Genomic DNA, 12,016 nt, shown 5'->3' with positions numbered 1-12,016 from the left:
CAAAAAGTTATGACAAATTGAAAGGTATGCATATTTGTACTCAATTTTTAAAAACTGTTGCCCTTCATTGTAACACAAGTAATTTAATTTAGGATAATAGTGACATATTCTAAGAATATCTGTTCTCACATTGTGGTGAAAAAATATCCATAACCAAACAGGCTAAACAAGATATTAAACACATTGATAATCATTTAATTATATTAAACCATTTCACATTATGTTTAACATTAGTTTTTTTTTGTTTCAGATGGTTACTGGCAAATTTCAATCATGTACACGTTTGACAAATGGGACCATGGTAATGCATGAAGTACCAAAGTATAATATTGGTAATATGTAAGGGTTATTTTGTATTATTTTACATGAATATACTTTTTGCAATTACCTCATTATTTTTGCATAGATCTATGAAAAAAAAATTTAATCAAATTTTACTCTTTAAACTAAGGAAATAAAGCAAAATTCTGGAACAGTAATTATGGTGACCCTCTATCACAGATGTGTCTATTATAACTTTATCATTAACCCAACCTAATTTAATGTTGTTTGATAAATGATCCTAGATACTGTAAAAAAACATGTTTTTCATCTTTTTATAACTTAAAGGGACAGTCTACCCACACTTTTTATTGTTTACAAATATGGTGCCTTTACTACCCATTCTACAGCTTTACACAACCAACATTGTTATATTAACTTTATAAATCTAAACCTCTAAATTTATTAATGTTTCTAAGCCCCTATAAGCCGCCTTTATCTCAGGACATTTTAATAGCTTTTCACAGCAAGTCCCCGCTAGTTCATGTGTGCCATATAGATAACATTGTGCTCACTCCCATTGAGTTATTCACGAGTCAGCACTGCTTATCTAAAATACATGTCTGTATCTAAGCCTCTGCAGACTGCCTCCTTATCTCAGAGTTATTTGCAAGGTAATCACAGAGGTAAAAAGTATATTATGATAACCGTGTTGGTTGTGCAAGACTGGGGAATGGGTAATAAAGAGATTATCTATCTTTTTAAACAATTACATTTTTTGAGTAGATTGTCCCTTTAACTGGTTTTAGGAAACAACACAAATGACATCATTAATGTAATTGTCATTCCTTTCAAGGCCTTCCAAAACAAAGTAGACTTATTAACACAGATAAGTGACTATGTGTAGGTATAGAAGGTGAATTTAGCTAGTATGTGTTAAATGGGGTTACTGCAGTAAGCCAAGTGGGGGAAATGCAGGTCTGGGTGATCAGATTATACCCTCAGTTTATAGACGTTATCAGTACCTATATATAGGCTTAGTTAACAGTACCCTCACTGATGGTCATTGCCAGCAAATGATAGGAAGTGTACAACTGCAGAAACACTACAGGTATGGTAACATTTGTGTAAAAAATATTTTTTTTTTTTTTTTTTATTTGTAATCCAAAATCAAGTAAACAAGGTGCTTGGGAACTCAGTAGTACAGACAGTCAGTAAAGCAACAAGGCATTTTACATTAAGAAATATTTCTGAAACACAAAGTTATAATCCAACTGATTAGGGAACTCTTCAAAGTGGTTGATCCAGCACTATAAGTAATTTTCAAATTCAAAGTCAGTCCAGTACATAAGAAAACCATGTTTTATGCTAGTTTTTAAATTGCTTGACACTGTGTAAATTCATTAAATATTTTTCTTTGAGACTTTTCACCACTTTTTTGGCAATCTAGCAGCATACATGTTTAAAGAGATAGAACGGTCAGAATTGAAAGATCAGCATTGTTGCAACATTTTTTAAAAAATTTGTTTTAGTAAAAGTTATTACCGGTACTATTTAAGTAGCATACACACATATGCTAGGTGTGACTAGAAGAACAGGATTCAAAAACAATGCCTACTCAGAGAGCTAGCGGTGGTGTGTATTGTATCAATAAAGGCTTAACTTGTGCCATATAAGCCATCACTGACTCTCTAAGAAGGTGTTTTGTTTAAATGCTGGTGCATGGGGCACTTACAACATATGTGCATTTGCTGCTGAAAAACAGTTATAACTTTTACTTGAAGCATTGAAGTATATTGCAGAAATGCTCCCATGCACACTTCAATTGTGATCTTTTTATTCCTTTAACAACAGTTTTTCCATTTCTTATGACATATGTAATACAAGACATTTAGCCTCATAAATCTCCTTTTTGAATATTGTTTTTGTTTAGCTTTTTTTTGGTTTTTAAATTTATAAATGGTCAGTTTATATTTTAATATTTTAAAATTAAAATATGATCAATAAAAAAACCTGTTTGTTATTGTACCTAAGTGTTTGAATAAAAATGTTAAAAAAAATATTAACAGAAAAAAAGATCAAATTAAATGCACACATCATTTATTGAGCTTGCATGCAAATCAGTTATTAGTAATCATTAATACGATATTCTGCTTTTTCATTGGTGCTTAGTTTTTGGTTTCTTCGCATCTGCCAAAAAACGGCAAAACTGCTATTTCATATTTTTTTTTTGCTTTTAACCAATCCACTAATAGGAAATCTATATCTTCATAAATATTGCAAACATTAAACAAGAATGCTAACAAATTCACATGTGCATTGAAATACTATTGGCGAGAAAGCCAGATTCATATGCACATTGGAATGCTTTTGGTAAAAAAAAAAAAAATACATTTAAATTAATGTTTTCCGAGTGAAAACTCTGAAATACATGCCATAGAGTGAATGCTATTTTGCTACAATCTTAAAGGGACATTTTATTCCAGAATTGTTATTGTTTAAAAAGCTAGATAATCCTTTTATTACACATTCCCCAGTTTTACATAACCAACACAGTTTTATTAATATACTTTTTACCTCTGTGATTACCTTGCATCTAAGTCTCTGCAGACTGCCCACTTATTTCAGTTCTTTTGACAGACTTGCATTTTAGCCAATCAGTGCTGACTCCTAGGTAACTCCACAGGAAGGAGCACAATGTTATCTATATGGCACACGTGAACTTAGAAATTAGCATATGAGCCTACTTAGGTTTAGCTTTGAAGTAAGAATACCAAGAGAATACAGCAAATTTGAATATAAAAGTAAATTGGAAAGTTGTTTAAAATTACATGCCCTATCTAAATCATGAAAGGTTAATTCTGACAATACTGTCCATTTAAATGAATTCACCACAATTTAAGAGGAAAGCATTTGTTTTCCATACAAATGAGGACTACTGGTAAAAAGGAAATTATATTGAAAATTAAAAGGCTGGCAGGTAATTTGTGAAACTACTATGTGGTAGATAATCCCTTAGTAGCATTTGATATATGAAAAAGCAAAAATAGTAAGCATATATGTACCCTATATGATCCCTATGATAAAAAATATAATTAAGGTTTGAACTATTTTAATTAAATTAGTCCGTTATCTTTTCTGGTCAAAGTTTGCTTTACAATAATGTCATTCAGTGTACAAATGTATCTCAAGGTTAAAAAAAGCTAAAAAATAAAAATAAAGGGAATTTAAAAGAAGTAATTTAATCTTGATAAAAAGATTTATACATATATATGATGTGGATAATAATTATGGTTTAAAAATGCTCATAATATAGAGAAATAAACATTTTTTCCAAGAATATCCTTACAACATACGTAAACATTTACAGTACCTTCAATAGCAAATGGTTTTCCGACTGTCAATAACTTGCATTCAGCATCAATTGACACCTCATAATCCAAAAGTGCTTTATCCATAATGAAAGCATCAAGAGTTTCTGGATCATTCCTATGCAGAAAATATAGCATGAAAAAAGTTTCACAGAATAAATGTTTAATATTTAAATGCCATAATATAATATTTTGATGGCTGTTAGAATCTGTTTTAAGTTCTGAAATTGTTCATATTCAGGAATTCTACTACCTGGTGTTTAAAATTGTATTAACTCTTATATTGCTCAGCACAAACATTGACATTAGGTGCTATCACTCACTGTGTTTTGCATTTGTCTCTTTTGTTACATACAGAAAAATACAGCAATAGCTATCAGTGTATACCTTACACAAACATGATTTAAACAATTAAAGTGATGGTTTTTGAAACACTAAAATGTATCTGTGTATTCATTCATGAAGGTTAACTAAATGCACACTAAAAGTACCTTTATTTTGTTCCTCCATTATTACTAGCCCTTCAGCCGCCTATGGGAAAACTCCTTTTTTTCATAAGGTTGCGTTTTCACCTCTTAGCCAATAGCCATGCTAGCCATATGGCACTGAAGCACAGCTATTGGCTTAGAGGTGGAAATGCCACCTTATTAAAAAAAAAGTGTTTTATCATGAGCAGCACAGCACTAGGATTTACCATCACTTTAACATAACATTTTAATATTATATACCCCATGCACTAAATTGCTTGCCGAATGTGCAGCAGACACTGTGTATCTGCTGCCTGGATGTACCACTGCACAAACATTTGCTTGTGCAACAACGCCCCCTGCTCTTGTGTGACCAATTTAATGAGGGTAGGGCCTGTCAATCAGACAGGGTAAGAAGCAGCAGTCTATACAAAAGGAAAATACAGAAAAAAACTGATTCAGTACTGTTGAAGACTGATTGGATATTATAGATGTTTTGAAAGTTGCTATGTAATATTCATGTTGAAATAATGATAATAGTGCAATAATTTGTATTTGTTTTTGTATTAAACTTTGCAATGTATACAATATTAAGGGATATATTACAAGCAAGGCAATAATATTTTAGCGTTGTTGAGCACTAACTGCGCTCAAAATAAATCAATATTTTTGAGATGGTTTAAAGTAAAAAGTTAGTGCGCAAGTCCATCTGGAGGTCGGATTTTGTGACCCCTTTTCCCATAGACATGTGTCTATGGGGCACACTAAAGAGCCTTTTCTTTTTTTTTTCACTCACACGCTAACCTGAAGGTGCGCTAGGCCAACTGCGCTAAAGCCGAAGGTGCATTAATAATATTTCAAATACCTATGTTCTTCACTTAAAAGTGAATATTCTTCCTATTTTTAAATATATATTTTCATATAGGTCTGTATATATTTTTGTATAATAAATATATTTAGCAATATATTTATATGAATATATAAAGACATATCTATATATATATATATTAAAGAGAGAGAAAAATATATTTAAAAATAAAAAGAACATTTTCTTAGTGAAAAACATAGGAATTGCAATTATTTCTTAAAAAAACCCATAGAAAAACTGGGGGTTAAATATATATTTGTGTGTGTGTATGTATAAATCCTGTACATATTTACACATTTTAACACATAAATACACAGGTATACACATATTTACACATGTATATATACCCAAACACACACACATATATATATATATATATATATATATATATATTTATATACACACATTTATTTTATTTATTTATTTTTGTATCCCTTCTAAAACACCTTGACATATACCATATCCCTTTTGAACCCTTTTACAACATTTATTTTATTATTTTTTTATTATTATTTTTATTATCAATAGTGCTCCACTTGTAATCTGGGCCTAAATGGGAGATAAACAATCAATCAGAGAAAAAAATCATAACTTTACTGGTAAAACAGTGAGCCAAAACATTTTTGTAATTACTTTAGAAATTCCACTCCGTCAGATGTAGATGGCGTGTTGTATCTCCTCATGTATTCATGCATCTCAGGAAAACTTTTTTTCACATAATCCTCAGCACTACTCTCCCGAACTGTTCCAAATCGAAATCCCTGGGAAGGATGATGAAGCTAGAAAATGAATAGAATATAGTTAAATATTTTTATACAGGTCTATATGGTTTATTACTGATACAAGTATGCAATGTTTGTGTAACATATGTACATTGGATAGTAAATATTCCAAATTTTCATTTTAGCAATATATGCTAAATATATATATTTGATACAGGTGGTGAGAGTCCATGATCCTTTACTCTTGGGAATTACTCTTCTCTATCACTAGGAGGAGGCAAAGATTCCCAAACCTCAAGAGCTCTATAAACCCCCTCCCACATCACACATACCTTAGTCTTTACTTTGTCTCTGCTGGAGGTGGTTGAAAAATGAAGATGTGCATGTGATTCTTCAGAAAGAGGGGTTTTCAGTCTATATTGAGGCCCGGTTTCTCCTCAGAGTACAGTGCTTGTCAAATGGATATATTTGAGGTATGGTTTATTATTATTTGTTTCACCTCATGGGAAATTTTTCATAAACCCTCTATAATCGGTCGCAGGGACTTGTCTTCTGCCTCCCTTTATGGATCTACAATATACTCCTATTACATAACATCTGCTGATAACTTTCAGTACTGGTTTGGCTGTCTGCTACTTGTATGCTAGTGGATGAGTATCTATTGGTAAGTATCTTTTTATTTAAACACTCATATAACTATGTTAGGGTGACTTTTACTTTACTATATATGTTGCTAAACTATATATGGCCCTAGAACAAATAATTTTCAATATTCACTTGTTGTTTTGCACATCAGCTTTTTTGGCGTGCTTAGTTTTTCATGTGTCAGCCTCTGGTTTTTCACGTTGGGATGGGGCACGTTGGGTTTACGATTATCAGGCAAGCACAGTCCCTTTAGTCTACTATAGTTTTTCCTGCCATGAAAAATGTTCTCAAGACTGAAGTTTCTGAAGCATTGGCTGCTCTCCTACCTTCAAACAAGTGTAAAAGGTCAGTTCAGATTTTACCTTCAAGTGCTATGTGCCCTGAGACCAGGGATACTGTTTCAGATGGTAAAGTTTCCTTTGGGGATGAGGATTCCTCATCTTATGTTGAACCTGATATTTCCTCTTTTTGTTTAAAGTTGAAAATAATTGTTTTCTTTTAAAATAGGTATTAGTTACTTTAGGGGTTAAAGATCCTAAAGTTTCCTATAATGTCTGTAATTGTTTAAATTAAGTTTTTAAGACTGTTGTTAATCTCCCTGAGGTTTTTTACTATACCTGATGCTGTTTCTGGCATGATCTCTAGGGAATGGTCTAAGCCAGGTATATATTTTACTCCTTCTGCAAGGTTTAAAAAGTTATATCCTTTACCTGCTGATAATTTAAATTGATGGGAAACAGTTCCCAAGAAGGATGGGGCCAATTCTACTCTGTCTAAACATACTTCTATTTCTTTGGAAGACAGTACTTCTTTTAAGGACCTTTTAAACAGAAAGTTAGAGTCTTTTTATAGAAGGGCATTTTTCTACATGCAGATTATTTTCTCAGACCAGCTAATCCTATTTCTGATGTAGCTGCTGCCTCTACTTACTGGTTGTCTGGTCTTTCAGAGCAGTCTTTTGATGACTCTGTGAAAATGTATTGGGTTTGCTTCAGAGTGCCAATTATTTTATTTGTGATGCTTGTAATCTAAATATAGATTACAGTCGTTTCCTTTCAGGGAAAGAAGTCATTTGGTTCTGATTTAGATTCTATTATTCCAACTGTTACTGGAGGTAAAGGTTCTTCCTCAAGACAGAAAGTCTAGAGGGAAAACCAAAGCGTATTATCATTTTCATTCCTTTCGTCAGAATAAGGAACAGAAAACTAACTCCTCTGCTCAAAAACAGGGTTGTTCTGGTTCAGTCTGAAGATCTAATGCTAATTGGAACAAGTCAAAGCAGGGTAAGAAATCTATCCCTACTTCCAAAACTGCATGAAGGTGTGGACCCTGATCCAGAAGTTCTGGTAGAGGAAAGATTAAGCCTCTTTCAGGAGGGTTGGTTTCCAGTCTGTAGGATTCAGAACAAGGCCTCCCAGAGGAAGATTTTTTTCTGACCAATGTTCTAAGGAATTCTGTAAAAGCTCAAGCTCTTCTTCAGTCTGTCTCAGAACTGGAAGATTTGGGAGTGATTGTTGCAGTTCAGACTGCTTATGTGTTTCCACCTCTGGTTCTTCTTCCCAGAGATAAGGTTAAATAAGTAATCTGTAATGCTGATTGCCCCATCTTGGCCTCACATGATTTGGTGTGCAGATCTGGTTAAGTTGTCCAGTTGACCTCTTGGCCTCTTCCTCTGCTGTAAGACCTTCTATCCCAAGGTCCTTTTTTCCATCCAGATCTTAAATTTCTATACTGATGGCATGGAAATTTAACGCTTAGTTCTGAGACATAGGAGTTTCTCTTATTCTGTGATTGGAAACCTGATACAGGCTTTTAAGCCTGTTACTAGGAAAATCTATCACAAGGTCTGGAAGGCCTTTATTTCATGGTGCATTAATCATGGTATTTCCTGGCATTCTTTCGGAATTCCTAGGATTCTGTAGGTTTTGCAGAATGGTCTAGATAAGGGCCTATCTGCCAGTTCTCTGAAAGGGCAGATTTCCGATCTTTCAGTTTTGTTCCACAGAAAGATTGCTAATCTTTCTGATGATCATAGTTTTTCACTCCTCCATGGAATCTTAACCTAGTGTTTAGGCTTGTGCGTGCTCCTCCTTTTGTACCTATGCATAAATTGGACATTAAACTACTATCTTGGAAAGTTTTGTTTTTTCATTTGGCAATTTATTCTGCTAGAAGAGTTTGAGTTATCTCTTTCTTGTGAACCTCCTTATCTGATTTTTCATCAAGATAAGGCTGTTTTATGGACGTCATTTAATTTTCTGCCTAAAGTTGTTTCTTCTGATAGTGTTAGCAGAGCGATTGTTGTCCTTCTTTGTGTCCTAATCCTAAGAATGCTTCTGAAAGATCTTTGCATTATTTGGATGTCGTTAGGGCATTGAAATATCATGTTGATGCTACTAAGGATTTTAGATAAACTTCTAGTTTGTTCTTTTTTGTGGTCCTAGGAAAGGTCAGAAGGCCTCTGCCATTTACGCTTGGTTAAAACTTTTGATTCTCATAGCTTATTTGGAGGCAGGTCAGCCTCAACCGCTGTGAATTACTGCTCATTCTACTAGGTCAGTTGCCATTTTTTGGGCTTTCAAGAATGAGGATTCAGTTGATCAGCTACATGGTCTTCTTCGCATACTTTTAATAAATTCTACCATTTTTATGTTTTTACCTTTGATAGAAAGGTTTTTCAGGCAGTTGCCTTAGTTTAATTTTTTTGCCTGTTTGCTTATTTTAAGTGATTTAAAAAAATATATATATTATTGGAGTTGCAGGCTTATTTTCTCAGTGAAATAAGATGTTTTTATATCCCTCCCTTTTTTGTTATTACTCGTGGACTTCACAGCTTGGGTATTATTTTCCAAGTGTAAAGGATTGTGGACTCTCATCACCTGTATGAAAGGAAACATAATCTATAATTAAATGAATTTCTTTAGTGGTGGTGAGCGTCCACAAGACCTTACCCCTTTTTTTCTGGGGTTAGTTTTATGCTCCTTTTATGACTCTTATTCCATTTTTCGTACCTAAATTTCTTGGCTATAAGTTAGATTAAGGTATGTGTGAGGTGGGAGGGGTTTAATAGACCTCTTGAGGTTTGGGAATCTTTGCCTGCTCCTAGTGGTAGAGAAGATAAATTTCCAAGAGTAAAGGAGTGTGGACTCTCACCACCATGAAACAAATTAATTTATAAGGTAAGCATCAATTATTTTTTATATATTTAGAGATCTGGCTCATGCATAGTGTAAGGATCCAAACCAGACAAATATAGAAATAGATAAATAAAAGTGATTAAAAGCCTAAGGTATTGCTTACACTAATTAATAGCTTTTATGTAAAAGCAGGTTTTATAAAAATATGTATCAACACATCTAAAGTTGATTTTAAAATTAAGATTGTATCCATTTTAAACAAATCTGTAGAAAAGTTAATTTACAAAGAAAATTAAAGGTATTTGAAACCCAACATGGTTCTTTTATGGTTCAGATAGAGCATGCAATGTTAATCAACTTTCTAATTTACTTCTATTATCAATTTGTCTTCATTATCTTGGCACTTTATTGTAAAAGCAGGAATGTAAGCTTAGGAGCCAGCACATTTTTTATTCAAAACCTGGGTAGCACTTGCTGATTGGTGGCTAAAAAATTGCATACTCCATCTTAATATTGAAAGAAATTATTTGGGTTTTATATTCCTTTAATTTGTGAACATTTCACCTGTGTAGGATACATCACATTCACCTAGATTACGAGTTTTGGGCTAAACAGGGTGCAAAACTAAAGGCAAAAAAGTTGCGTTATTTCACCCTCCATAGCGCTGCCATTATGAGCTACTGAAAAGCCTCCTTGTGCGTGCAATATGGTGGCGTTAAGCTCCATACCGCACAAAGGGCGGATTTGATGTGCTCGTGCACGCTTTCCCCCATAGACATCAATGGGGAGAGATGTTAGAAAAAAACACCTGAAGTGCGGAATGAAAAATCTCCATAACGCAACACCATTTTAGATTTTTTTTATTTTTTTCGTAGTGTTAGGTTTTTTTAAATTTGTAATTTAGCTTTTTTAATTGGTATTTTTATTTCTATTTTATTAGAATAGTAAGGTTAGGTTAATTTATAGTTTAATGTTAGGTTTATTTTTATTTCACAGGTAAGTTTTTATTTATTTATTTAAATATAGTTATTTTGTCATTTTAATTACAGTTAGGGGGGTGTTAGGTTTAGGGGTTAATAGTTTATTTAGTGTTTTGCGATGTGGGGGCCAGCGGTTAAGGGGTTATTAGGTTTATTTAGTGGCAGAGATGTGGAAGGCCGGAGGTTTAGGGATTAATAGGTTTATAAAAGTGTCGGCGATGTCAGGGAGCGGCAGAATAGGGGTTAATAACTTTATTATAGTGGCGGTGATGTCGAGGAGTGGCGGAATAGGGGTGAATAATTTGTACTAATGTCGGCGATGTCGGGAGCAGCAGATTAGGGGTTAATAAATGTATTTAATAGTTGCAATGTGGGTGGGCAGCAGATTAGGGGTATATAGGTTTAATATAGTGTTTGCAATGCGGGAGGACAGCGGTTTAGGGGTTAATAGGTAGTTTATGGGTGTTAGTGTACTTTGTAACATTTTAGTTATGAGTTTTGTGCAACATTTTTGTGGCGCAAAACTCATAACTACTGCTCTCAGATGGCGATATGGACCATGTCGGTATAGGCTGTAATGCAAGCATTTTAGCCTTACCACACAACATGTAATAACAGCGCTATGAAAATCCCACGCAAAAACGTAATTTTTTTGAGTGCGGAATGGATGTTGCGTTACAGGCTAAAATGCTTGCGGTATAGCTATACCGACATGACTCCCATCCCAATAGCGGCATTACTGCCATTACGCTGAAATTGCCATTTTTCAGCGTTAAAAGCCGTAACGCAAAACTCGTAATCTAGGTGAATGGTAATTATCATTGATATATATCTTGTGGGTAGCTGACGTTTATATGAGTGTCATTGGTTCAAGTCTCTCTAATGACACAAATAATTTAAAAAATACTGAAATGTCATACAAAGGTATCTAAATTATAGTTTATTGATTCATATTCCTTTAAAGCAAACTATGGTGACTTTATAAATAGTGATGTCGCGAACAGTTCTGCCGCGAATAGTTCGCAGCGAACATAGCATGTTCGCGTTCGCAGCGGACGGCGAACATATGCGATGTTCGATTTGCCCCCTATTCGTCATCATTGAGTAAACTTTGACCCTGTAGCTCACAGTCACAAGACACATTCCAGCCAATCAGCAGCAGACACTCCCTCCCAGACCCTCCCATCTCTCGGACAGCATCCATTTTAGATTCATTCGGAGCCTGCATTCTTAGTGAGAGGAGGGACAGTGTAGCTGCTGCTGATTTAATAGGGAAATCGATAGCTAGGCTAGTGTATTCAGTGCCCACTACAGTCCTGAAGGACTCATCTGATCTCTGCTGTAAGGACAGCACCCCAAAAAGCCCTTTTTAGGGCTAGAACATCAGTCTGCTTTTTTTTTTTTTTTTCCTGTGTAATCTAATTGCAGCCTGCCTGCCAGCTCAGGCTCACAGAGTATAATGTGCCCACTTGCCCAGTGCCACCACTCATATCTGGTGTAACAGTAGTATACATTTAAAAAAAAACAAAAGAACTTTTTTTAATTTGAAATAATAGCAGTCATTT

The 12,016-nt window shown here is 34.1% G+C and overlaps 1 protein-coding gene across 1 annotated transcript in view; it reads right to left on the bottom strand.

The window, feature by feature from the left end:
* GRIN3A (glutamate ionotropic receptor NMDA type subunit 3A) overlaps nt 1-12,016 on the bottom strand; it is a 754,984-nt gene that overhangs the window by 248,772 nt on the left and 494,196 nt on the right. Inside the window, exons 4-5 of the mRNA XM_053702674.1 lie at nt 5,601-5,746; nt 3,635-3,750 (exon numbers count right to left, since the gene is read on the bottom strand). Of these exons, the coding sequence (XP_053558649.1) occupies nt 3,635-3,750; nt 5,601-5,746 (262 nt within the window). The remainder of the gene's footprint in view (nt 1-3,634; nt 3,751-5,600; nt 5,747-12,016) is intronic.

The sequence above is a fragment of the Bombina bombina genome, chromosome 2 (genome assembly GCF_027579735.1).
Source record: "Bombina bombina isolate aBomBom1 chromosome 2, aBomBom1.pri, whole genome shotgun sequence".
In the NCBI taxonomy this organism is placed as follows: Eukaryota; Metazoa; Chordata; class Amphibia; order Anura; family Bombinatoridae; genus Bombina; species Bombina bombina.
This window is presented reverse-complemented; position numbering and strand designations above follow the sequence as displayed.